Source organism: Rana temporaria, chromosome 4 (assembly GCF_905171775.1).
Source record: "Rana temporaria chromosome 4, aRanTem1.1, whole genome shotgun sequence".
Taxonomy (NCBI): domain Eukaryota; kingdom Metazoa; phylum Chordata; class Amphibia; order Anura; family Ranidae; genus Rana; species Rana temporaria.
Window position 1 is genome coordinate 39267244 of NC_053492.1, and position 27908 is coordinate 39295151.

The 27908-nt window shown below is 45.1% G+C and overlaps 1 protein-coding gene across 2 annotated transcripts in view; it reads right to left on the reverse strand.

Moving 5' to 3' along the window:
• Positions 1-2826: 2826 nt before the first annotated feature.
• LOC120936143 (cytochrome P450 2K1-like) overlaps positions 2827-27908 on the reverse strand; it is a 42913-nt gene continuing 17831 nt past the window's right edge. For both annotated transcript variants that reach the window (XM_040348282.1, XM_040348281.1), the window contains exons 6-10: positions 24392-24568; positions 22755-22896; positions 14383-14567; positions 7184-7325; positions 2827-3261 (exon numbers count right to left, since the gene is read on the reverse strand). In XM_040348282.1, coding sequence (XP_040204216.1) covers positions 3083-3261; positions 7184-7325; positions 14383-14567; positions 22755-22896; positions 24392-24568 — 825 coding nt within the window. In that variant the 3' untranslated portion in view covers positions 2827-3082. The remainder of the gene's footprint in view (positions 3262-7183; positions 7326-14382; positions 14568-22754; positions 22897-24391; positions 24569-27908) is intronic.

A 27908-nucleotide genomic window follows, 5' to 3' on the forward strand; every position in this document is an offset into this window, starting at 1 on the left:
ACAGGCTTCCGAAGGTCGCATACATCGCGTCACGAGTAGCCGAAAAAAGCCGAACGTCAGTACGGCTCTATACGGCGCCTGCGCACCGACGTTCGGCTACTTTCGGAAAATCGTGACGCGATGTATGCGATCGTCGGAAGCCTGTCGGAAGCCTGTCGATCAAATAGGAACGCCCAGTCCCGCAGCCCATACCCGAAAGCGGCGGAGAAGATCGCTCTCTAAAACGGTAAGTACTGCTTCGATTTAAAAAAAACTTCCCGATTCCCCTTGACAAAATGAGCATCAATCTAATCTTAAAAACTAACTTTTCGGGTGAACCTCCACTTTAAGTTTTACAAGCCAATAAATTAATACAAATATTATATATAATCGTACATGCGTCAAATAGTTGTAACAAGTAACAAAGACCATATGTACATATTACTGCCACATACTGTCACCTAGTACAAAGAAAAAAAAAATCTACTATACTTCCAAACATCCTAACCGCTTCCCACCAGGAGGGTGTATATGGACGTCCTCCGGTTTCAGTGCTTATAGTTAGTGCACCTACAGGCATCAACCCAGTATTTTTCTCTTCAGCCGACGATTCCCTGCACTGCAAGAACAATCATAGTGGCAGGGAGTAGGATCAGTGTTGCAACAGCAAATATTCATTCGCTGTTGCAACACACCTGGGTGGGCTCCGCGCCCTAAGCCCACCCTGAAGCCTGATAGAGCCTCTAGCTCTAAACAGGTGCTTTAAAATACACCCCCCAGCCTATTCCCACAATTGTAATTAATGCGCCGGGTGTCCTGAAAGGGGCCGGGCGGCGGCGTTAGGGGAAGAGGCACCAATGCGCCCATAATGCACAGGCCACCACTGTACATAGGTATGAACCAAGACTTATAAGCCTTTTACATGTATGTGTATCCCTGATAAGTCTCTTGCAGAGGTTGGGTTTTAGCCACAGCAAAAGTAGGTTGACCACGTGTCCCGGTTTGCCCGGGATCGTCCCGTAATTTAAAATTTTGTCCCATGTCCCGGGAGCCTTCAATCCGGGACAATAGAGTATCCCAGAATCAAAGTATCAAACACATTTGACTGCCTGCCGGCTGCCACACTCACTGCCGCAGTCAGTGCCGCTGTAATTACATAATTCTAAGTCACTGGTTGCTAAGGCCGCCCCGCTTGGCGTGTAGCAACCAGTGACGTCACCGTGCCCAGCTCTCTCTCTCTCTCTGAGGCTCTGACTCCACCCCCACCTCCTCCTCCCCTCCTCCTTCAGCCATGGTTCTTTCTAACAGAGAGAGCAGCTCAGCAGCACTACCGTGGCGCAGACCGAGCCCTCCGAGCTCTGACCTCTTCCATCACGCTCCGCCTCCACTGCTCCAGGCTCCAGCCCACTGCCCAGCCCAGCGCAGGCCACCACCGTCCGTCCCACGACCTCCCGCTGCCGCAGGGCAAGTGGGCAACTCAGTGCACTGTTGTAAATTTCAGGCCTGGCTCCTCCTCCTCCCGCCCGAGCGGCCCGACTGTCTGAGTTAGAGAAGACTGCCCGGCGCTGGCTGAAGACTGCCCCCCTGCCCCACCACCAACAAATGCAGACTTCATCCATATTATCATCATCTTAAAAGGTGAGCAAATAGGGGCAATTGACACTGGCTGGCAGCATCTGATGGGGCACAGTATTGACAATTCATGGGCACACTGGCAGCATTTGATTGGGCACTGTAGCGACAATTCATGGGCACACTGGCAGCATTTGATGGGGCACAGTAGTGACAATTAATCGGCACACTGCCAGCATCTGATCTGATGGGGCACAGTAGCGACAATTCATGGGCACACTGCCAGCATCTGACGGGGGCACAGTAGTGACAATTCATGGGCACACTGGCAGCATCTGATGGGGGCACAGTAGCGACAATTCATGGGAACACTGGCAGCATCTGATGGGGCACAGTAGTAACATTTCATGGGCACACTGGCAGCATCTGATGGGCACAGTAGCGACAATTCATGGGCACACTGGCAGCATCTGATGGGGGCACAGTAGCGACAATTCATGGGCACACTGGCAGCATCTGATGGGGCACAGTAGCAACAATTGCTGGACACACTGGCAGCATTTGATGGGGCACAGTAGTGGCATTTGATGGGGAACAGTGGCTGCATTTGATGGGGAACAGTGGCGGCATTTGATGGGAACAGTGGCGGCATTTGATGGGAACAGTGGCGGCATTAGATGGGGCACAGTGGCTGCATTTGATGGCACAAGTGACTGCATTTGATGGCACAAGTGACTGCATTTGATGGCACAAGTGACTGCATTTGATGGCACAAGTGACTGCATTTGATGGCAACAGCACAAGTGACTGCATTTGATGGCACAAGTGACTGCATCTGATGGGGCACAAGTGATTGCATTTGATGGGGCACAAGTGATTGCATTTGATGGGAACAGTGGCGGCATATGATGGGAAGAGTGGCGGCATTAGATGGGGCACAGTGGTGGCATTTGACGGGCACAAGTGACTGCATTTGATGGGGTACAAGTGGCTGCATTTCATGAGGCACAAGTGGTGGCATTAGATGGGGCACAGTGGCAGCATTTGATTGATCTTGCACACGGGCCCGCTGATTTCATGATACGCCCCTGCCCCCAAAATACGCAAAAAAATATGTAAAAAAACATATATCTTTTTTAGGGGGGGGGGGGGTGTCCCTGAATGGCAGTTTGGAAATGTGGTCACCCTAAGCAAAAGGTGACGTCCCAACTTCACTGACTGGCACAAACGCGGATCAAATAATAAGGACCTACAAACCACAGACAGATTCATGTATAAAAGTGAGGGGTATTTTAAATCAGATTTCCAATACAGGAAGCTGCTGTAGATGCAGTAACAGTTGAATAAAATTTGACTAGTCAACAAAACATCACTACTCTCAGAAAAGAATCTGCGATGACCTTTTTTTCTAAGCCTCCCTGCAATTTAACAAAACAAAAGTGGATTTTAATTTCAAGTTTTTCACTAATTCAGTTTTTTCTTGATTTTTCCATGTGGGTCAACCATGATTGTAGATTGGCTTGGCTTTTTTCTAGCTGCGAGATATAGCACAGATCTTATGTGGTAAGGGGGCATTGGTGAACCCCAGTGCAGGGGTCAGGTCCAACTTCGCACCAGGAGGGGCCTGGAAGGTGAAGTTTTGCAGCAGTGTTGTAAAAAACAGGAACAGCTCCATCTTTGCCAAGTTTTCTCCGGCACAGCTTCTCTTACCTGGTGAAGGACAGGAAAATATTAAAACTTAATGCTAACACTTCAGAATACCGTCAATATGCAAGCTGTCAGTAGGGTTGCCACCTTTTCTTCAAGCCAAACCCGAACACTTTCACGGCCTTGGACACCTTTGGGTGCCTCAAGGAGAGTAGTAATGCCGTGTTGCAGCAAAAAGTGGGTGTAGCCAAATTACTCTTGCTGACATCATTACCCTGCCCCCCCAGTGATGCTGAACTTGCCCCCGAGACAGCCGCCCTCAGCTCCCAGAAGACAACAGATTTGTGTGTGACTATCTTGGTTACTTGGGGAGCCACAGCCCAGTCTGAATAATGTGTCTGGGTTTCAGTCTGCCTGAAACCCAGACACATGTTTCAAAACTCTGAACTGTCTGGGTGAATTCTGGATGGGTGGCAACCCTAACTGCCAGTGTGATACAGTAGTGTGGAACAATGCGAGTCAAGCTGGCCCCAAGTTCTCAAAACAAAGTAATTCCTGATTAAAGTAATGCAGATGAGATCTGCGATAGGAGCTCATTGATCTCCTCCAATAAAAGTTTTTAACAGTGAAAGTAAAAAAGGTTAAAAGCCTAAGAATGTCTGAACCAGAGTGCCTAATATCTAGTTACCATGGAATGGAATGCTGAATATCCAAAAACTAAATGGAAGGGGTGCAAGTTGTGGAACCACATTGTTCAAATTACATAATCCCACCCCATAATGTTAGGAAGTCTGAACAGGTCTTAATCATTTGATTTGTTTGGGCAAAGGTTTGAATTGAAGGTTCATGTCCGATGTAAAGTTTGCTAGATCAATGACATTACATGTGGAAGACAGATGGTGTTGAAGGCCACCCACACCATACCTGTTCAGAGATGGCTGTTCCAGTTTGACATAGATGGCCTCTTCCAGGTGTCTTGCAAACCAGTTATACTCTTTGGGGTAGATTGAGTGAGTGAGAAACTTGTAAAGCGCAACACATGCAAACTGAATCGCCTCTGATTCTATTGATATGCCGCGTACTCCTAGGTTGCTCCGGCGTATCTTTTTTCTGTATTAAGAAAACAAGATACGCCGGAATTTGGCTAAGATCCGACTGGCGTAAGTCTCTTACTCCGTCGTATCTTAGTTGCATATTTACGCTGGCCGATAGGTGGTGCTTCCATAGATTTACGTGAGGAATATGCAAATTAGGTAGATACGCCGATTCAGAAACGTACGTCCGCCCGGCGTATTTTTTTACGTCATTTACGTTAGGCTTTTTCCGGCGTAAAGTTACCCCTGCTATATGAGGCGTATCCTATGTTAAGTATGGACGTCGTTCCCACGTCGAATTTCGAAAATTTTACGTTGTTTGCGTAAGTCGTTTGCGAATAGAGCTGTGCATTGGCTTTTTATCGGGTTAATTTGGAGCATGCGCACTGGGTTACTTTCACGGACGGCGCATGCGCCGTTAGTAAAAAACGTCATTTACGTGGGGTCGTGTTTTTATTTACATAAAACACGCCCACCTCTTCACAATTTGAATTAGGCACGCTTACACCGGCAGATTTACGCTATGCCACCATAACTTAGGGCGCAGGTTCTTGGTGAATGCAGAACCTGCCTCACTAAGTTACGGCGGCGTAGCGTATCTGAGATACGCTACGCCCGCATAAAAATAAGCCATTCTACCTGAATCTACCCCTTTGTCTCTATGATTGGATTAAGGTGTTTGTGCTACCTGTGTGGATATACATTTTGGAGTATGTTCCTAAAGCCCCGTACACACGGGCAGAATGTCGGGAGATATTTGCCAGTTTAAAAAAAAAAAAAGTATCTGACATTCTGCCAGTGTGTGTATGTTGTTCGGCTGGTGTCTTGTTGAGCTGGTTCCTCCATCGGATAGGTTCCTACCTCGACTGCCAGGCGTGGAGCATGAGCAGTAGGAGTTGACGTTTAGGGGAAATGGCGCTGCTAGCCTGGTACTGGGCTGTAAATCTCTAGGTTGTGGGCAAGTATATAGGCAAATAAATAATGTTGGGTTCCTTCCTGTGGTTTAGCTTGTATATGCAGCCACCATTAGGATATGAGGTCCCCCTTTTTATTGATTTGCAGTGTGTGACCGCTTGGTCCTCAGTTAATGTGTTGTTCCTATATGTCCTCCAAAACCCAATAAGAATGTTTGTGGGAAAAAAAGAAAAAATATAAAAAAAAAAATATATATATATATATATATATATATAGAAAGTTGCTATAAAGAAGGGCTAGTCAATTAACGGTACCCTAATACCAGTGAATGATTAGTGTGCAATGTCGATTACAATTGGACCTCAAATTGTCCACCAAAAATCTAATAAAAAACATAAATTAATCAAATATGTAAACCTTAAGTGGTGATCACTTCAAGTAAAAATATATATATATGTTGGCCATGAAAAAGATATGTATGGCACAGTTGAAGTGAAATCTCTTTATTGCTTGATGAAATCACATTTCATATTGTCATTTTTATTATGGTTTGAGCACTAATAACTGTTTATATGCCTTACGCATGATTTAGATAAGAAGCACTTATCACGGATAACGAGATTTCACTTCAACTGTGCCATACATATCTTTTTCATGGCCAACATATATATATTTTTACTTGAAGTGATCACCACTTAAGGTTTACATATTTGATTAATTTATGTTTTTTATTAGATTTTTGGTGGACAATTTGAGGTCCAATTGTAATCGACATTGCACACTAATCATTCACTGGTATTAGGGTACCGTTAATTGACTACCCCTTCTTTATAGCAACTTTCTATATATATATATATATATTTTTTTTTTTATATTTTTTCTTTTTTTCCCACAAACATTCTTATTGGGTTTTGGAGGACATATAGGAACAACACATTAACTGAGGACCAAGCGGTCACACACTGCAAATCAATAAAAAGGGGGACCTCATATCCTAATGGTGGCTGCATATACAAGCTAAACCACAGGAAGGAACCCAACATTATTTATTTGCCTATATACTTGCCCACAACCTAGAGATTTACAGCCCAGTACCAGGCTAGCAGCGCCATTTCCCCTAAACGTCAACATCTACATTTATTGACCCTCATTTGAGGGTACCCACGGGGAGGCAGCAGCGTTCAAACACCTAGTCCTAGCGCGGAAACATCGAATTATTGGTCATGAGCAGTAGGAGGCCACGGAAATCTCCGAGCCTCAACAGCTGATTGTCAGCTGTAGACAAGCTCGCTCCCAATGCCTGATTATACATGCTTGGTAATACACGTACTTGCCACTCTATACAGCAAGGGGCAGATGTGATATTGAGCAGTGGTTTTTTGATTGGTTATACACGCCGCTCTATACAGCAAGGGGCAGGTGCGAGATGTGTATTTTATTGAGAAAACCATCCCCCAAAAAAGGACTGCTCAATATCACATCCGCCCCTTGCGGCGTGTACTATAGAGCACTGTGTATTACCAAGCATCGGCGGCGTGTATAATCAGGCATCGGGAGCGAGCACGTCTACAGCTGACGAACAGCTGTTCCCGCTCTGAGATTTCCGTTGGCTCGGATTTCTCCTGCGCAGTCCAGAGGGAACCATATCGATAGGAGGAACCAGCTTGGCAGAACACCGGCTTCAGTAAGACATGCATGCTGGAACACCAGCAGCCGTCCGACTCCCGATCAGCGCTCTAAGCCATTGACAGAAAGATGTGGCTTGAATAAGCTAGAAAACATCTAGCTTATTCAAGCCACATTACCATCGACCACATTACTGCGACTATTACTATCTACTTTACAGGGATACTTTTCACCACAATTGGAATGTCTTGAAATACTAAGAGCCTTCTTTGATCTGTGTGAATGTATCTTACTGATTACTGACATGACCCAACATCATCAATCACCTGCTCCCAAGAACATTACTGTACCTAGTGAGAAAGGTATAAATGCCTCGTTCTTCTTTAAATTTCCTTCTGAATCCAGGAAATGTTCAGGGTAAAACGCATCTGGTTTTTCAAAGTAAGCTTTATCTCTAAGGACAGAGGTCAGCAATGGGATGATAGTGGTCCCCTGTGGAAAAAAAACACAATAATATAATTTATAAGTGGTTGTGCTTTAGTATAAGTATGATGCAAAATGCAGTATTTCTTATGGAAAACAATTTAATGTGTTTTTCATATTTTGGGTATGGCAGGGAATGGTTAAATTCCTCTCAAGTTTTGTTCTTTTGGGAAGATTTCCTTTCCATTCCTACTGTATCTTCACAGCAGGAAGTGAAGGAAAAAACTTCCCAACAGGACAAAAAACAGTAGAGGGAAAATAACCCATTGGGGCTCTCTGTCACTGTAAGTGGCCTTATTGGGATAATTCCTATCTACACTTCTAATGCCGCGTACACACCATCACTTTATGTGATGAAAAAAAATGACGTTTTTAAAAACGTCACTTTAATTGACCGTGTGTGGGGGAAAACGTCGTTTTATGTCTTGTAAAAAACGACCAAAAAAAATTGAAGCATGCTTCAATTTTATGTGTCGTTTTTCAAAAGTGCACTTTTTACTTCACAGAAATTGACCGTGTGTAGCAAAAAACGTTGTTTTCTAAGACGTTTTTTCATCCACGCATGCCCAGAAGCTACTTATGAAGCGAGCTTCAATGGTAAAACGTGGTGGAACGTAACCTCACTTTGCAAGATCATTGTGAGAAAACGATGGTGTGTAGGCAACTTCGTCTTTGAAAATTGAAGTTTCAAAAACGTAATTTTTTACTTCACAGAAAGTGTCGTTTTTTTTCATCACATAAAGTGATGGTGTGTACGCGGCATTAAGGTGGCAACTTAAAAATTCAGGACTTTCCATGTATCTTTGTCTAGGTAACAATGGCCACCAAGACAAGTGGAGAGTATGAATTTCCCCAGTAAACAGAACTAGCAATATATTACTTAAAGCGGAGGTTCAGCCAAATTTTTTTTTTAAAAGCCAACAGCTACAAATACTGCAGCTGCTGACTTTTAAAAAATGGACACTTACCTGTCCAGCGCGCCAGCGATATCAGCAGCCGAGGCTGAGCAATCGCTCGGTCCTCGGCTGCTTCCGCCGCCATCCTCGGTGAGGGAATCAGGAAATGAAGCCTTGCGGCTTCACTGCCCGATTCCCTACTGCGCATGCGCGAGGATCGCGGTGCGCCGTCACTGGTCCCTGCTCTCTCCTGGGAACAGTGTTTCCCAGAAGACAGCGGGGGGGATGACATGCCAGGCTGGATTCCCCGCGGGGATCCGAACCCAGAAGTGGTGCAAATACCTGTCTTAGACAGGTATCTGCACCCCCCTCCCCCCTGAAAGGTGTCAAGTGTGACACCTGAGGGGGGGAAGGATCCAAAAAGCGGAGGTTCACTTTTTGTGTCAACCTCCGCTTTAAAGTTCTAAAACTCTATCCATCAGAGAGAAGTGGGTGACAGTGTGTTTAGAGGTTTTAAGGTTAAAAGGTATTTTCCTTTTTGGTCTGTAAAAAATACCATTTAGAGTGGTTTGTTATATTGTTAGTTGATAACCTGTATTCTGTTCCTTTGCTGACTATTATCTCTAATGCCGCGTACACACGACTGTTTTTCATGACGAGAAAAATGCCATTTTTTAAATTGGTCATTAAAAACAATTGTGTGTAGGCTCCAGAGCATTTTTCGCTACGTGAAAAATGGGCATTAAAAATTTAGAACATGTTCTATTTTTTCTCGATGTTTTTCACGTCGTGAAAAATGGTCAGGTGTAGGCTTTAACGATGGGGAAAAAAAAACGTGCATGCTCAGAAGCAAGTTATGAGAAGGGAAATTTGTATAATCAAGCCCAAAAAGGTGGTGCCATTCGAATTGAACTTCCCCTTTATAGTGCTGTTGTACGTGTTGTACGTCACCGCGCTTTGCTCAAGCATTTTTTTTTCACGATCGTGTGTATGCAAGGCAGGCTTGACAAGAATCACATCGAGAAAAACTTTTTTTTTTCCATGACATTAAAAACGGTCGTGTGTACACGGCATAAGAACTAGTAATGAGGCAAACTGCCCTAGGGGGTTTGCAGGCAGGGATCTTATCAGAATATTGGACTTCCTTTAATATTAAAGGGGCCCAGATATTGCCCCCTCTCCTATGTGAATGAGTATGGATGGGCGGAACACCCCGGTTTTCGCAGCAGAACTCTCGAATAGGGGAAATGTTCTAACCCAAACAGCGAACCCCCATTGAGGTCTATGGGAGCTGAACATGAAAAATGTGCCCATTTTGAAAGCTTATACAAAAGTAGCCAATAAAAGGTGTATGGGGGTTTGGGTACTGCCCTGTTGGACATTTATCAAATATATAATTTTTTTCAGGAGCAGTGGCTTTAATTATGCTTCAAGTGCAACAATAAAAATGAAAAATTCCTTTAAATATAGGGCCTGGGGGGTCCCCTTAATGTGCCTGTAAAGTGGTGCATCTGTAGCATACATAAAACATGCTACAGCAAAAATTTGAATTAGAAAAAAATAAAAAAATAAAAAGTCCAATCCCATTTAAAATGACTCGCAGTAACACGTCAACATAAACCCCCAAAAATTGGAGTGGGGTCCCCCCCAAAATCCATAAGAGACCCGTATCCGCACATGAAGCCTGGCAGGTCAGGAAAAGGAGGGGGGACGAGCGAGCGCATTTCCCCCCCCCCCAAAAAAAAATAGTGTCCCTCGATGTAAATCCATTATCAATCACGCTGCCCGCGACCCAACAAATAGAAAGAATTAAGAATGTTCCACCTCCTGCTGTATGCCCGCTCTGCGCTTTGACATTTATTATATAGGCAATGGGCGTCACATGCCCCAAAGCACCCCCCCCCCATGTTGGGGGCATGTGGCCTGGTATGGTTCAGGGGGGGGCTGCATGCCAGGATAAGGGTCTGGTATGGATTTCGGGTGGACCCCATGCTGTTTTTTTTTATTTTAGCGTGGGGTTCCCCTCCAGATCCATACCAGACCAGTTTTTTTTTTTTTACCTGTGGCATGCTAGTTATCCCACTTTGTGTATTTTATATGTCTTGTATAGAACAGCTTGACATTATTATTTGTAGCATGCTGACATCAAGTTGTGGTTTTGGCCCACTGCAACTTTATTAGAAATGTTGATTCCTCCCTCTGTCCACCCCTTCCTGTTTAGTTAGTTTAGTCTTAGCTAGGCCCTCCCCTCTTCCATGTTTCCTAACGCTCCATTCACACTAATGCTTTTTTGATGCATTTTGCAGAAATGCATCAAAATTTTTTAACATGGTTTCCTATGGAACATGTTCACATCAATGCTTTTTTGTGCCTCGAAAGGGTCAGGGACTTTTTTTCCTGCAAAAAGCAGCGTTTTGCATGCAATAGAATTCAATGGACCTGCATCAAAAACGCAAGTGCCGCGATTTTGCCGCGATTTGCGTTTTTTTAACCTGTTTATAGCTGGTTGTTAAAGGAAATGTAAAAAAAAAATAAAAAAATTACTGGCTAAAAAAAAACGCAAAATGCAAATCGCGGTAAAAACGCATGTCAAAAAACGCAGCAAGCACCGCAAAAAGCATTGCAAAAACGCTCAAAAGCAACATGCATAGGTGTGAATCGAGCCTTAGTCATTGTTAGGTATTCACAGAGAAAGAGCTCAGGAAAGTCATTGTCTTCTTATGCCCCGTACACACGATCACTTTTTGTCTTGAAATAAAATGTCATTTTTCATCATGAAAAAAAACAAATTTTTTCCAACTTCATCATTAAAAATTATGTTGCCCACACACCATCGTTTTTGAAAAATGATGAACAAAGCGACGGCACTCTAAAGGGGAAGTTCCATTCACCTTGAGGCTGCTTTTAGCTGGTTACTTGTTAGTAAAAGACGATTCATGCTTTTTTTGTCTGTTACAGCGTGATGAATGTGCTTACTCCATTATGAATGGTAGTTTTACCTCCCGTCTCATAACTTGCTTCTGGGCATGTGCGGGTTTAAAACGTCGTTTTTGCCCACACACGATAATTTTTTACGACACAAAAAATGACATTTTAAAAAATTTAAGCATGTTCGAATTTTTTTTTGGTCGTTTTTCAGAAGACAAAAAACTATGTGAAGCCCACACACGATCATTTTAAATGAGGTTTTTAAAAATGTCATTTTTTTTCCGTGTACGGGGCATTAGACTTCAAAAGACTGGAAAAACACTCTGTACTGCATTAAAGAAGAAATGGAGACAAAATCCGCAATGCGTGGCACCACATCCAAATACGTGAACAAGAACAAAGAAGACATTGAAACACTGACTTTTAAGGCTGCCACTATAATCCCAGTAGGGAAAGAGGTACTCAAAAAAGATAACAAATAAAATATCAAAAGTTATTTAAATATCATCATAAACACATGTTACAAAAATGAATGCGTGGGTGAGCAATATTATATACATTCTCCCATATATGTGCAGATGGCCTTTGGAATATCGAGTACGCTGTCATAACAGTAGTCTTCTATCTGAAGGCCAGCTGATGGGATCACAATGCCAGCACCAATGGATCACTACACGTTTCTCTAATAGCTTCCTCAGGAGATCCTGGTCATTGTTAGGTACAGTATTCACAGAGAAAGGGCTCAGGAAAGCGACGGTCTTCTTAAAGCGGTAGTTCCCCCGGGGCTCGGGGGGGGGGGGCGGCATCATCATCAGATGTTTTTTCACCTTAATGCATAGATTGCATTAAGGTGAAAAATTGTCTTCCTTTACAACACCTTTAAAGCAGTAGTTCCCCCTCAAAAAAAAAATTAAGATTAGATTGATGCTCATTTTGTCTAGGGGAATCGGCTAGTTTTTTTAAAAACGAAGCAGTACTTACCGTTTTAGAGATACATCTTCTCCGGCGCTTCCGGGTATGATGGTCGGGACTGGGCGTTCCTACTTGATTGACAGGCATCCGACCGACGCATACAGCGCGTCACGAGATGCCGAAAGAAGCCGAACGCAGGCTCTATACGGCGCCTGCGCACCGATGTTCGGCAACTTTCGGAAAATCGTGACGCGATAGATGCGCCTGTCGGAAGCCTGTCAATCAAGAAGGAACGCCCAGTGCCGAAGACCCATACCCGGAAGCGGCGGAGAAGATGTATCTCTAAAACGGTAAGTACTGCTTTGTTTTTAAAAAAAACTAGCCGATTCCCCTAGACAAAATGATCATGAATCTAATCTTAATTTTTTTTTTGAGGGGGAACTACTGCTTTAAAGGTGTTGTAAAGGAAGACAATTTTTCACCTTAATGCAATCTATGCATTAAGGTGAAAAAACATCTGATGATGATGCCGCCCCCCCCCCCCCCCCCGAGCCCCGGTTTTACTTACCTGACCCCTCAAAAGTCACATGCTCTGTCCCGAGATCCTCTTCGCCGCTCAGCCTGGCCGCCGATTGGCTAGAGCGGATAGATTGAGAGCAGCGCAGCCATTGGCTGGCGCTGCTGTCAATCACATTCAGTGACACGGTGCGCCGAGGGGCGGGGCTGAGTGATACAGTGAGCGGCTATGGCCGCTCGCTGTATCATGGGAGCGCGCCCACAAGGACTCATCACCATGTGAGCTCTCTCGCATAAATGTGGTGATTTCTTGCGGGGAGGACCAGAGACAGTCGCCGAGGGACCCCAGAAGACGAGGAACGGGGCCACTCTGTGTAAAATGAACTGCACAGTGGAGGCAAGTATAAAACGTTTGTTAATTTAAATAAAAAAAAATGTTTTCCTTTAGTAACCCTTTAAACTTCAAAAGTCTGGAAAAACATACTCTGTACTGTAAAAGAAAATGAAATAAGTAATAGTGACTGCGCTGTGTGGGTGTAGAGGGATAAAACAAAAAAAACAAAAAACCTCTACACCCACACAGCGCAGTCACTATTACTTATTTCATTTGCTTTCACCTTTGGCTAGGACCAATTTCAGGTAACTGCAGCAGTGCCCCCTAGGTTTAGAATATCGATAGCGCGAGAGCCCTTCCATTTCATTATACTCTGTACTGTAATTAGCGTAAGTAAAATTGCATTGAGTCCAACTTCTGTGTCGTATCGAATAGTTAACTTGCAGACAGCCCTCCGTCATTATACGGCGGCTGTGTGACATAGCTGCCATAACCTTGGTATATTCTAAAACGGCGGATGGTCCTCTTTCTGATAAAAGTGGTCTCTGCAGTGGGTTCACTGCAAGATTACTTTTATCGGGGTGGGAGAAGGGCCCACCTCCTGCCGTGCTTCGGCCATCTCTGCAACTTATCAGAGCCGTCAGTAGTGACAGAGCCGATCGGGTCCCTTCCTGTGCTTTCACCCCCCACAGCCCCCGAAAACTCATTTGAGCCCCCTCTCGATCCAGCGTTATGCACGAGAATCTCAGCTGTCCCAGCGGCTTGCTAATGGGGGCATTGATTAAGGAGTCAGGAGTGCTGGTGGGGGACTCGAGTAAAGGAGGTTTGGGGCTGTTCTGTACAAAACCAATGTCTGGACAGACTTGCTCTAGAGAGGAATGTCAATGCATAAAGCAGCATTGGACACAGAACACTAGTCCTTAGATGTGATAGTCATATTTGTTCTTTTTCTTATTATATTCATCTGGCGATCCTGCCAGTAACATACTTTCTATCTTATTGGGACTACATCCATTTACAGTACTGAATCTATGAAAGAGCATACTACTGATCCTGCCAGAAATCTAGTGGAGGATGCCAGGAGGAATGGGCATTTCTAGGCAGGCTGTATTTGCATTCAGGTCATCACCCACATGCGATACTGAGCCTCCATGATTAAAATAGCCGATATCCAATAAATGAAAAAGGACAAGCCAGGGGCAGTAAGGAGGGCTAGATGATGCTGAATGTCCTTGTTTGAGCACAATGTGGCTAACAGTTTAGACTTGTGTCCATGACCATTTATTTGATATTAATCCTACACAGTTCTCTGCCTGTCTCCCCTATATCCAAGTTATGCCAAACGGCTTACATAGCCACAACCTGGCATGCTGCTGTTTACTGTCTGTATCTATAGTGGGGTACTAAAAATGGCCTCCAATCCCCGTTCCTGGACACAAGGCCCCATGCCTTTTTGATACACACTGTATCTTACACTCACCTTTGGAATGTTGTACCCTCTAAATGTGACATCTTTAGCAGTTGCATGTGGGAGATTCAGAGGTACAATATCAGCAAACCTCTGGATTTCATGAATGACAGCATCAGTATACGGCATCTGCTTCCTGTGCTCAGTTTGGGGTTCAGCTGATCCGATCACTCTGTCAATTTCATTTTGAACTTTTTCTGCCAAAAAAATAAATAAAAAACCCACACACGTCAACATGATGTATATTTAGCAATTAACCCAACTTCATACATTTAAAATGAAAAAATAAAACAAGTATAGCAATATCACCAGTTAATACTGTTACCGTGACCCACAAGGTGCACCAAAAATTGGTAAGATACATATGAGGGAGGACAATAAATCATCGTTTGCAAATTGTGCAGTGCAAAGCAAGAGGATCTATCCTGCCTGCAAACTGTTTTTTCCCCAGCACAATGTCCATTGCCAAGGATACCTTAACCACATAACGACCACCCACCGTAGATTTACTGCGGCAGGGCGGCCGCTCAGCTCCAGAGTACAAATCTCATACGTGATCTGACCCTTTCGGGTCTGGGGCAGGTGTGCGCGCCGCCGGCGACCCATTCCTGCTGTGATTGACTCCCGATGTGTCCAGTCAGCGGGTCCGGCGGAAGTGATGTCCACCGATCGTTCAGGAGAAAGGCAGAACGGCGGTCTGCCTTTGTAAACAAGGCAAATCACTGCTTGTTTACAAGCAAATCACTGCTTGTTTGTGCCTGCGTGGGTTTCCTCCGGGTACTCCGGTTTCCTCCCACACTCCAAAGACATGCTGGTAGGTAAATTGGATCTTGTCCAAATTGGCCCAGTATATATATGTATATCTGTGTGTATGACTGTGTGTCCCAAGCGTGTCACGATCCTACGGGGTAAAATGACCGCACCAGCCAAGCAGACACTGGCTGGAAAAAGCGCCCAGAGGCGATTCAGTTCGCATGAGCAGCGCTATACAAGTCATTCATTCATTCATTCATTGCTCTGTCAGAGGGGAATGTGCAGCTCCTGTGTTCCTGTTAATCAGGAACACGGATATTTACATTCCCCCAGTCAAAGCACCATTCCCACAGTTAGTAATCACTCCCAGGGAACACATTTAACCTTTCGATCGCCCCCTGATGTTAACCCCTTCCCTGCCAGTGTCATTAGTACAATGACCGTGCATCATTTTTAGCACTGATCACTGTATTAGGCCCCATACACAGGAGAGGATTTATCCGCGGATACGGTCCAGCGGACCGTTTCCACGGATAAATCCTCTCAAGGATTTGCGCGGATTTTGATGCAATGGAGTGTACTCACCATCGAATCGAAATCCGCGCCGAAATCCTCTGGCGATGACGTGTCGCGCCGTCGCCGCGATGATGACGCGGCGACGTGCGCGACGCAGTCATATAAGGAATTCCACGCATGCGTCAAATCATTACGACGCATGTGGGGGATCCCTTTGGATGGATTGATCCGTGAGTCTGTACAGACCAGCGGATCAATCCGTTGGGATGGATTCCAGCGGATAGATTTGAAGACATGTCTTCAAATATTTATCTGCTGGAAATCCATTGCATGGGAGAAAAATCAGCGGAAACAGATCCGCTGGATTGTACACACCATAGGATCTATCCGCTGAAACCCATTCGCTGGGATTTTTCAGCGGATGGATTCTATCGTGTGTATGGGGCCTTAGTGTCACTGGTCCACAAAAAGTGTCAGTTAGGTGTCCGATTCGTCTGCTGTAATATCACAGTCTTGCTATAAGTCGCTGATCGCCGCCATTACTAGTACAAATTCAAAATAAAAATATACCATAGTTTGTAGACGCTATAACTTTTGCGCAAACCAATCAATATTCACGTATTGGGAGAATACATATTGGCCTAAACTGGATGAAGATTTTATATATTTAAAAAAAAAAAATATTGGGAATGTTTTATAGCAGAAAGTAAAAAATTATTTCATCAACGAAAACTATTTTGTCAAAGTTTTCGTCAGCGCCATTTTTAAAGTGACGAAAACTAAACGAAAAGTACTGCACATTTTCATCCACTGACAAAAACTATGAAGAAAATCTAATACGTTTTCGTTAACAAACGAAAATGGGACGAAAATATGAACGTTTACCTTCGTGAGCTAACTTCCGTTTTTCACGGAGCTCCGCCTGCTTCCGCTTCCAAGAAGAAAGCGTGTTGAATTGACTGTGTGCACTATCCATGACGACTGCCAGAGACCAGAGCAGAACTGTGCATTACATGCAGGTCTACAGAGTCCCGATGAGACTGTCCCGCTCACGAGTTTCGACTCACGAGATGACTGCCCATGTCCAGAACAGAGAGCAGACTGAGTGTGTAGTTCTAGTGAACATTACAAGTACAGCAGGCCTGAGGCCTCCCCTCAGACCACAGTCTGTCCAAAGCACTGTGTGTGCGCATTACAGGCCTCCTCCTACCACTGACAGTGGCATTCAGGGCACTGTGCATTACAGGCCATCCCTCAAACCTGAGACCACCATCCAGCACTGTGCAGCATCACAGTCATCCTCTCACCAGTGACCACTGGCATGGTGGCATCCAAGGAACTGTGCATTACAGGCCACCCCTCAGACCCAAGATCACCATCCAGTACTGTGCAGCATTACAGGCCTCCCTCTGGCCAGTGACCACTGGCATGGTGGCATCCAGAGCACTGCGCATTATAAGTAGCGCCTGTTTACTTAAAAGGTACCAGTGCTAGTCAAATTTAGAGAGGGATCAGAGTGTTAACTGACTCTGATCCAGTCATTATGTTTGAAACTGGTCTCTGTCTCAGCTTGGCTATGCTGTGGGCTGTCTATTGTTGCTGGGGTGTAGTTCCTACCCCAGGGCGATGGGGGGCAGCAGTGGAGTCGAGGTTTGGGTGCTCTTCCCCAGCAGCCAATCAGGAGAGTTGAGCTTCGCTGTGCATGCTGGGGGAGGGTATTTATGGGGCAGACACCATTGTTCTGGGTTCTTCTTCGGAGTGCGGCACTCACCTTTAGGGTGACCGCGCATCACGGCGCCACTGCATAATGGCCTTCCAGGCCGGGGTGTACGTGCCACACGGTGTACCTGGTTCCGGGACCATGTTGGTCCAGAGCATTTGAGCCGTGGTCGGGAGCCCAGTAGTCGACTGGGTTCCCAATCCTGAAGATCCCAAGCGAGTTAGCTGTTTGGGGAGGGAGTCCATCTGAGGAGAGCCAATGAGAGGCTGGAGATCCAATAGGGTCTTGACAAACCACCGAGGATCAAGGTAGCCGGACACTGAGAGACTGGTTACCTCTCAGTCGGTATCTGAAGGAGATCCAGACGCATTTCTATCAAAAGGAGGATCATCTCTGTAATCACAATCACAGAGAGGGCCTGTGGCTGAGGTCTTTTCCCTGAGTTCATTTCAGGAGGGTCTGTGGCAGAGACTTTTCCTTCAAGTTAGAGCGATTAGAGTGAGAGTAGGCCTGTCCAGGTACGCTATACCCACTCGGGCTAGAGTGGCAAAGAATACAAAGCATTGTTGGGAGCAGGACTGTTTCCCTATTGTTGCGCCTGAGTCTGCTACTTCTTCTTTTACTTCACCTCTACTCTTCATCACAAGTTTTAATGTTTTTACCCGGCTGGGTAATAAAGAGCACAGCAAAAGACACCTGTCGTGGACATTCCGTTACTGCTATATGCACCTTACACCCTAGGATGGCGGAAGAGCCACGAGGTAACATGCCGTCCAAAACAAACCAGCAGCTCTTCCAGGGGTAATGCTACATAAGTAATAAGAAGACTGTGCTAAGACACTGCCGATCTCCCTGCCGCCCCCCTTTTTTGCGACATACAAGAAGATATGTAGCAAGTTTTTGTGGGGGTCTAAACGACCAAGGATCAGCTGGTCGAAATTGGTGCTCCCGAAATTAGATGGGGGCATCGGCCTCCCGGACATACAGAGATACTACTGGGCCACGCACCTGACGAGAGTAGTGGACTGGAGGATACACACCCGACACAAAAGTTGGGTACTTTTGGAGAGCATGGTCACTGGGTCAGATCTGAGCAAGGTGCCTTGGATGTCCAGGAAGCATTGGAAGCCCGATGCTCAGTCCCACCCTCTGGTTGGGGCAACCTTGAAGGCTTTTGTGAAAGCCTGTGGAGCACATTCAATCTCGGCGACGGAATGTGGCATTACTCCCCTTAGAGGGAATCCCGACTTTCAGCCGGGAATGGATGGATCTTACTTGATGAGCACGTGGCCCCACTCGGAAATGCTGGCCAAGCACTTCTTCTTTAGGGGTAAATTTTGCTCCATAAGAGAGCTGTCCTTGATGTCTCGGACTGGAGACTTTCCCCTTATGCCCTACCTTCAGATACAGCATTTTTTAGACAACCCAAAGATCACGGCATTTGAGTCTTTATGCGTGGGCACGGCTCCTCAAAGACATGTGATCTCGGTATTATATGCATCCATGTTCGCAAACCCTTCTGCGGCTATGCAGAAGGAGCATTCCTTTTGGGAAAATAAGCTGGGCAAACAAATTGAAGCAAAGAGCTGGGAACGAGTTCACTGGTACATACATAAAGGCTCGCTTAATGTGAACACCCAAGAGAACGGGTACAAGATTAGGACTAGATGGTATAGGACCCCAGATCTTATCCACAAATTCTTTCCGTCTGTGTCGGATCAGTGCTGGAGAAGTGGACAGGACACAGGCTCTTTCCTCCACATCTGGTGGGAGTGCCCGATTATCCAACTTTACTGGAGGGAGGTTCACAGGGTGACGACTGAAGTATCCTCGCTACCCCTGGAGTTTTCCCCAGAACAATATCTTCTCCATCTCTCAAAAATCTCCAAGAAACGATACAGTGGATCAGTAGCGATACACATGATTAACGCAGCTAGGCTCTGCATACCTGTCCACTGGAGAGCTGTGAGGTCACCATCTATTAAGGAGTGGGTGACACGCATTGACCACATTTCAGCGATGGAGGAGCTGATATACAACGCACAAGATAGAATTTCCAGATTTACATATATCTGGGATGATTGGCTTAAGTTTCGAGATTCTTCGGCTTACCGTGATCTTACAAAGACTGTGAGCTAAAAGCGACTTTGATGCCCAGTCCGGGAAAAAAACTAACGGTTTGGTGGACCTGCACTGATACCTAGATATAGAAGCCGGAGAGGGTAGTTGGTGGTATTCCCACCCCCTCTCCCGAATACGTGCATTAAGAATTCCTGTCAATGATTCTCCCCCCCCCCCCCCCTTTTTCTTTTTTTTTTTTTCTTCTTCTCTCCCCTCTATTTCCTTCTCCCCCTTCCCCCCCTTACTGATCATCCATTTTATTTTCTCCTTTCTTTAAGTTGTACGGGACCTACTGGTAAGGTTTAGTGAGGAGATAGATCTGCCTTAGGGGTTACTTCTTTCCACTCCTGTAGGGGTTTGGGTCTTTTCCGGGAAAGAAGCGATAATGTAAAGATTTAAAATGGATATGGTAGACCCATTGGTCTACATTACCGGGACGAAATTCATGGGAGCTAGTCTAGACTCACATAAGCCTTATTGCCGGGTAGGTTACCTAACTTGTATGTTACATATGTTGCTGTTCATGTTATTTACTGCAGTCCTGATTGGATATTCTAGGAATGCTCTATATGTACCTGTGTCCTACATGCAAAGGAAGCTCCTTGGTCTGTATGTTTTGACTTATTTCTGATGATGATGCTGAAGATGCCTGTAAAAACTCTTCTTTTTCAATAAAATCTTTATGACATAAAAAAAGAAGACTGTGCAAGAAAGAACTAATGGCTAGCTGCAACACAAAATGAGATACACGAGTGTGGCACCCGACTCTGCAGCATTACAGGCCTCCTCCGACCACCGTCCAGAGCACTAGGCAGCATTACAGGCCTCCTCAGACCACTCTCCAGAGCACTAGGCAGCATTACAGGCCTCCTCAGACCACTGTCCAGAGCACTAGGCAGCATTACAGGCCTCCTCAGACCACTAGGCAGCAATACAGGCCTCCTCAGACCACTGTCCAGGGCACTAGGCAGCATTACAGGCCTCCTCAGACCACTGTCCAGAGCACTAGGCAGCATTTCAGGCCTCCTCAGAGCACTAGGCAGAATTACAGGCTTCCTCAAACCACCGTCCAGAGCACTCTGCAGAATTACAGGCCTCCTCAGACCACCGTCCAGAGCACTAGGCGGCATTACAGGCCTCCTCAAAACACCGTCCAGAGCATTCTGCAGCATGCCTCCTCAGACTGTACAGAGCAGCTAAATCTGTATTTTCTGAGTTTGTCCAAACCTTAATACCATTTTTTTTACTCAAGGAGTATATGTTGAGTTTGGAAATTCTAGCGAAATGCTTAAATAATGCATTACAAATTAACTAAACACATTCGATTTTAGTTGACTAAAATTAACGAAAATGTACTAGAGGTTTTAGTAGTCTAAAATACAATGATTAAAATGGGACTATAGCTAAAATGGCATTTATACAAGGACTGTGACTAAAACACTTGCAGAAACTAAAACTAAATTGAAATTTGCTGCCAATATTAACACTGCTGATCAAACACAGACTATACTTGATCTGCTGCTTCCCTAGCTATAGCCTCTGGTGTTTGGCAGCTCTAAACCTAGAAGTGACTACTGTACAAATGAGCTATTCCTGGTTTGTAATTTGAAGGGAAGATTACAAAAAGAGAGTTTGCTGGTTTTCCACTGTTCACCATGCTGACGTTCTGAAATGAAAGCCATGAGAACAATAGGGGGAGGAGAGGAAGAGGAGGACAAGCATGTAGAAGTAATCAGGTAGCTTTACAGCTTCCTGAATCACGTATACAAGTAAGCTGGTGCACTATAAAAATATGTAGCACTACCCCCGAAAGAGCTGCTGGACACTTTTGGGCGGCATGTTACCTCTATTTCCTCGCCGTCCAGGGTGATGGATGAGAGTTGAAAAAGTTCAATGTCCACACTTTACACTTCTTTTTCTTTGATTAATTTGTAGAACTTGGTAAGGAAAGAAGAAGTGGTGGAAGGGTAACAGGTAAATCGGTTCAGGTGCATTATTTCCATCAGGAAACACTCCTGCTTCCAGCAACACAGTTCTCATCGCCACTGTAGCCAGAGTGGGTATTGCACACCCGGAAAGGTTTCTCTCACTAGCCTAGCAGCCGGAATGGCGCACGGAATAGGTTACAGTCTCTGCCACAGACCTTCCCACAGATGGAGACACTTTCGGTCCAAGATCCTTGTAGCACAGGATTCAGCAACCGGATCTCTGCAGATTAACTTGTAGAATTTAGGACTGACAGGCGATCACCATTTCAGTAATGGTGCATCCTTCGATGAAGTTCAAGGCCTCTCCTGAGATACCAGCCTCATGCTCGGTCCTCTCCAAGATAGTTCCTTCATCAAGCGTTTTTCTCCCTCCGGGACGGACAGCACAGGATCGCCCTTGAAAACGTAGACCCAATCTGACTACTGGGCCCACTCAGACAAATAACAACCCCGGACCAACGTGATCCAGAGCCAGGATTACAGGAATACGCACCCCCGGCCAGGAGGGCCACACACGGGGTGGTGGAAAGACCGACGCCCCTGGTCCAATGATGTCTGTCCCTTAAGTACCCCTCCCCAGCAAGCACAGCGGGACGATAAACCCCCACTGATTGGCTGCCGAGGAGAGACACCCAAATCTCCTTGACCTAGCTGCTGCCACCCTTGGCCTGGGGTGGCAACGACACCCCAGGCGAACAACAGCGGTCACCCACAGCACAGCCACGGCTGGAACAGAAGCCAAACTTGCTCAAAATCATACATGTCTGAGTCAACTAACTCTCAGACTTCCCCCTAAAATTAAAGCAGCGCCAGCCCAACAGGAGCAGGCCGCTACAAATATAAACAAACTCTGGACTGCTAAAGTGGCTGTGAGTTTGTCTATATGTCACATATTTTAGTGGCAGCAGTGAAAGTTAAGTTGACCCTGTCACAAAAGCAGAATGGGACGGCCATTGATGGCCATCTTTAAAAAAAAGTTTGTTGACTGTGTGTGCCAGGCATCGGTTTTCTATGTCACAGACCTGGAACATGCATGCTTTAAATGAGTGGCAGGGAAGTGTCATATTTTTATCAGGTAATGACTCGGGAAGCCAAAGCTCCAAGTTATTTAAAAAGATATTGATAGCAATGACTGCTTCTATGAGTTCTGAAGACATGTTTTATGTAAACCACAGGGTTGTGAAAGCAGGGGTACAGCATGTAAATGGCAATGCCACTAGAGATAAAAAAATAGATCGAAACTATCACATATTGTAATTCGGCATATCTTGAATTATTTTTCTTACTTTGTATTTCTGGGTTTTTGATCATTAGTAGGAGACCCCATCGCAGAGTGGTAGATGTCGTCTCCATTCCAGCAACAAAAAGGTTGCTCACCAGCATGCATAAGTTGTCGTTGTGGAAGTACAAAGTAGATTCTGGCTTTCCCTACACAGAAAAAAATGGGGGATGAAATATGCATTGAAAAATCAATATCCTGTCCTACAAAGTCAATATTTCATCACATCTCACTGTTACCATAAAGCCCTCCTTGGCCAGTGTTGAGGACCGAGGGCGGGGCCACCCGTGACGTGTGACCCTCGGTTATAAAAAAACTGTCAAACAGCTTGCGCGTCATTCAGCTGGGTGCTTTCTGTGCAGGGAGGATCGTGCGTCATTCCTCTCTGGAGTGGAGAGCATTGCTGGAGAATGGATCACCATGGGACATTGAGAATGGATTACAATGCTGGACAGACTAGATTGATTACATCTCTGGAATGTTTTTTTTTTTTAAATAGAGGACTTGTCCCAAGCCGTCTGTCATTTTTAACATTTTCACACTTCTTTGTGAAATGGTAGGGGGAACAATGTACCCTGTTACCAATTCACATAGGGGGGCCGGGATCTGGGGTCCCCTTTGTTAAAAGGGGGCTTCCAGATTTCGATAAGCCCCCCGTGCGCATACCCCCACAACCACCGGGCAAGGGTTTTGGGGATGAGGCCCTTGTCCCCATCAACATGGGGATATCCTCCTCATGTTGAGGGCATGTGGCCTGGTATGGTTCAGGAAAGGGGGGGGGGCGCTCTCTCGTCCCGCCCTCTTTTCCTGCGGCCTGCCAGGTTGCATGCTCAGATAAGGGTCTGGTATGGATTTTTTGGGGGAAACCCCACGCAATTTTTTTTTACATTTTGGTGCAGGGTTCCCCTTAATATCCTTACCAGACCTGAAGGGCCTGATATGGAATTTGGGGGAACCCCCACGTTTTTTTGGACTAAGGGGGGAACCCATGCTGTTTTTTTTTTTTCAATTACTTTTATCTGTATTTACAGGACCCGACAATTCATTATAGCCACGAGTAGTTTTAAATTACTTTTTTTCCCATTTAGAAATGTCATTTTGTGCAGAGACTTTTCTAAGCATGGGAAACATGTGCTACTTTACAGGCATACTATAGACACCCCTCAGGTATGAAATTTAAAGGAATATATCACTTTTATTGTTTCACTTTAAGCATTATTAAAAATCACTGCTTCCGAAAAAAACTGCCATTTTTAAAACTTTTTTGCATTGATACATGTCCCCTGGGGCAGGACCCAGGTCCCCAAACACTTTTTATGACAATAACTTGCATATTAACCTTTAAAACTAGCACTTTTGATTTCTCCCATAGACTTTTAAAGGGTGTTTCTGCGGCTCTTCGAATTTGCCGCGAACACTCCAACTTTCTCGCTGTTCGGCGAACAGACAATGTTTGTGCCAAACTCATGTTCGAGTCCAACAGATAGCCCATCCCTAGCCACTAGCTCTGTTCCCATGCTGTGCTGTCAGATACAACCAATCATCATGGTTCTTAGTCATGTGATCACTATTATTCCTCATAGAGAAACTGTGAAAGGAATACAAATAAACAGTTAACAGTAATTGACAAAACAGGACTTGTACCTCTTGCTGTTTTGCCAGAAACGCATCGATAAGGTTCCTTTGATCATTTATGTCCAGTGTTTTCTTCTGTTTAGTAAATACCTCCCTTATAAAAGCTTTCATGACTTCAAAGTTTTGAAAGACTTTTTGATGGCTGCCAGGGAATAAGCCTATCAGTCTTGGAAACATGTTATAAAGCTTAGGATAAGAAAAAAAAAATGGTAAACAAAAAAACAAACAAAAAGAAACATTTTATCTTAAAATTCAACTCATATAATTGTATAGTACTACTAATTATTATGTTTAAAGTGGATGAAAACCCACTTATATACCCAGTGAAATTAACAGCCTCAGGTGATACACAGAGATGAAAAAAAATCTCCCTACATAAGTTTTTCATGCATATCTGCTGTCTTCAGCTTTATATATTCTTTAGAAAGTGCACATCATGGGGGGGGTGGTGATCGGGCTCCAAGATGAACGCTTAGCATAGGAGCTCCACTCATCCGCCAGAGATAATCCACTGCCTTCCAAATCCACAGCTCTAAGCACAGCCATCAGACCGCTGCACACCTCACAGATGCCAAGGCGCAGAAAGAACCCACAGCAGCCGCACAAACTCTCAAACTTCTTTGTGGCAGCCCCGCACAGGCTACAACAAAATGGTGGCGGCGCCCCAAAAACAATGGCCTAATAACAAGGCTGCAGAAGCCATGTGATGCCTTTCAGCTCATCCTCCCAAACCAAACTGCTGAGCGAGTCCTCACCTGGGATGTCCAGAAAAATCGAAGCCAAGGAGGGACTCACCAGCTTGGCCACAGCCTGACCCAGAGATGGATGTATGCGGCCACAAAATCCTGACACAGCCTGAAACTAAGGGGTATTCCAGAGTTTGTCCCACCAAATTGCCACCAATATGCCCACACCCTGTTCTCCACCTTGGTACCAACGCTGACAGCACAGGACCTCATAGTGGACAGAATTCACAGGATCCCTAAACCCTCCTTTCCCCCAAAGGAGACTCCAAAGGGATGTCCTTTTAAGCGTTCATTATTACCACGTAAAAGGAAAAAAAATCCTACAAGCGTCACCAAGACCAGACAACATCATTCCACAATAAGCCACTATAAGGCTACTCCCTGATCTCTCCAGGCATACACTACAATGCCACTGTAACTTGGCAACCATTACTAAAGCATTAAGGAACCACAAAGTCCTCCACAAGTGGAAATACACTAGTATAGCATGGGTGTTCGGGTTTAGCTGGAAGAAAAGGTGGCAACTCTACTCCTGGGAGAACCACCAATAACTGACCAAAAGCAAGCACCACGCAATCAACTGGGCCCCCAGTTTTTGCACAATTTAAACTCTTACAGATTCCCAAAGACCCCCTAAACCACTGAGCTGCTGTGACAGTAATCCTTCCCACCAACCCCAACTTTTAGCTATTATAAGAAAATGAAATAAGGGAGATTGGGCATTAAAAAAAATGCACTTCACCTGCAACTTCTAGGCCAAAATCCCAGAATTTGCTATAGAATTTACTCTTGTGGCGCCTCACTGTTCATCTAACCTTCAACCACCAATCATATAACCTCACATTTTAACACTTTCCTGACACTTCACAATTTTTCTTCTCTGGGTCTTGTTCTACTGTGCTATATCGTATGATAGAAATGATCTTAAATTAAAGGGGTTGTAAAAGTACATGTTTTTTTCACCCTAATGCATTAAGGTGAAAAAACATCTGAGGATTTACTTACCTGACCCCTTGGAAGTCCTGCCATGTGAACGCGCTGGCTTCTCAGCTTCTCCGCTTATTCATTGGTTGATTGAAAGCAGTGCAGCCATTGGTTTGCGCTGCTGTCAATCACATCCAATGACACGGCACACTGGGGGGGGGGGCGAGTGATACAGTGAGCGGCTATAGCCGCCGGCTGTATCACGGGAGCGCGCCCACAAGAACTAACCACCATTCGAGCTCGCATGAAGGTGGTTTGTTCTTGCGGGGAGGAGCTGAGACAGCCGCCGAAGCATCCCAGAACAGGAGGATCGGGGCCACGCTGTGCAAAAACGAGCTGCACAGTGGAGGCAAGTATGATACCTTTACAATCCCTTTAACATTGTCATTTAGGTAAGTTTGTCAGTGCTATGTCCTGCCATGGTGTTAAGCAAGTTTATGACCCAGAATTCTTATCCAGACAGGTTTAGGGACTCCATGGGGCTTGTGCCATTCAGAGGAAACTGGCTTTTTAGTTTCCTCATCAGTTGGTAAAACACGATTTGAGACTTGGAGAACAGATTTTGTAGGGATCTAAGAGGAATGAAATCTCCAATACTGGGTCTGTGTTTCGTGAAGGACTGGCACACCGATTGTGTCATTTTGTAGAGTCAGGACTAGGGCTCTGGGCTCCACCCTGGCAGACAGAGGAAGTATATATCCAGAAGTCAGGAGGGCTCCACTTAGAAAAGAGAAATGGGAGTCAGAGCAGCAGAGGGCTGCTAGGTGTATAGACAAAGCATTTGTGAGAGAGAATGGTCTGCAGACGACAGACAAGGGCCTGAAGTGTAAGGCCAGAGCCACAGTAATGTATGTGTAAGCCAGGAGGCTGATGATCCAAGGTGATGGTTTGTAAATCCCTGTAGGGAAACACATTGATTCTGATTTTTTAAACTTAGTTTGAACTTTCTTTTAATAGCATTGGGCAAAAAAAAAGAGTTGTTAAAGCTATACCAATTGAATTAGGGTCTCACATAAGTTACATTGTTTGAACATCACTGACTGATATTTCCCTAATATTTGGCACTGCAATAATATACTATAGGAACACTTTTACCTTTAGGGGTCACACCACTCTGGTGTGCCAACCATAGTGCCATCTCCTAGAGTGTGACCTGGATAGCAGCACTCCAGGAGCAAGGCTTAACTGCAACCAGATGATATCACTTCTGGGGGTCGGGTTTATTAGCATCCCCCAATCGCGTTCTGCGATCCACCAACCAAAATCTACTCCAGATACCCAAAGCCAGATACAAGTCCAAAAGGAGAACGAAGTCCAAAAGGAGAACGAAGATTTGGAATTCAAGGACCTAGACTATGGAACGCTCTACCAACCAGCATCCGGTTGGAGGTAAATCACCTGGCATTCAGAAAAAAACTCAAAACCCATCTTTTCTGAGGGCAAAAGTACAGTAGGGAAGGGATACTAAGCGCCCAGAGGCGATTCAGTTTGCATATGTTGCGCTATATAAGTTTCTCACTCACTCATCCTGGATGTCACTTCTATGGGGTGGGGTTCTGCCTTTTTTCTGTCCACCATTACTCTGTTTAGTTGCGGTTTGGTGCTCGCATATGAAGTAATAGAAAAGTACCGTATATACATGAGTATAAGCCGACCCGAACATAAGCCAAGGTACCTAATTTTGCCACCAAAAAAAAAAATGGGAAAACGTATTGACTCAATTATAAGCCTAGGGTGGGGAATGCAGCAGCTACAGTAAGTGGAAAAGAGGGTCAACAGTGCCCATCTGCAGCCTC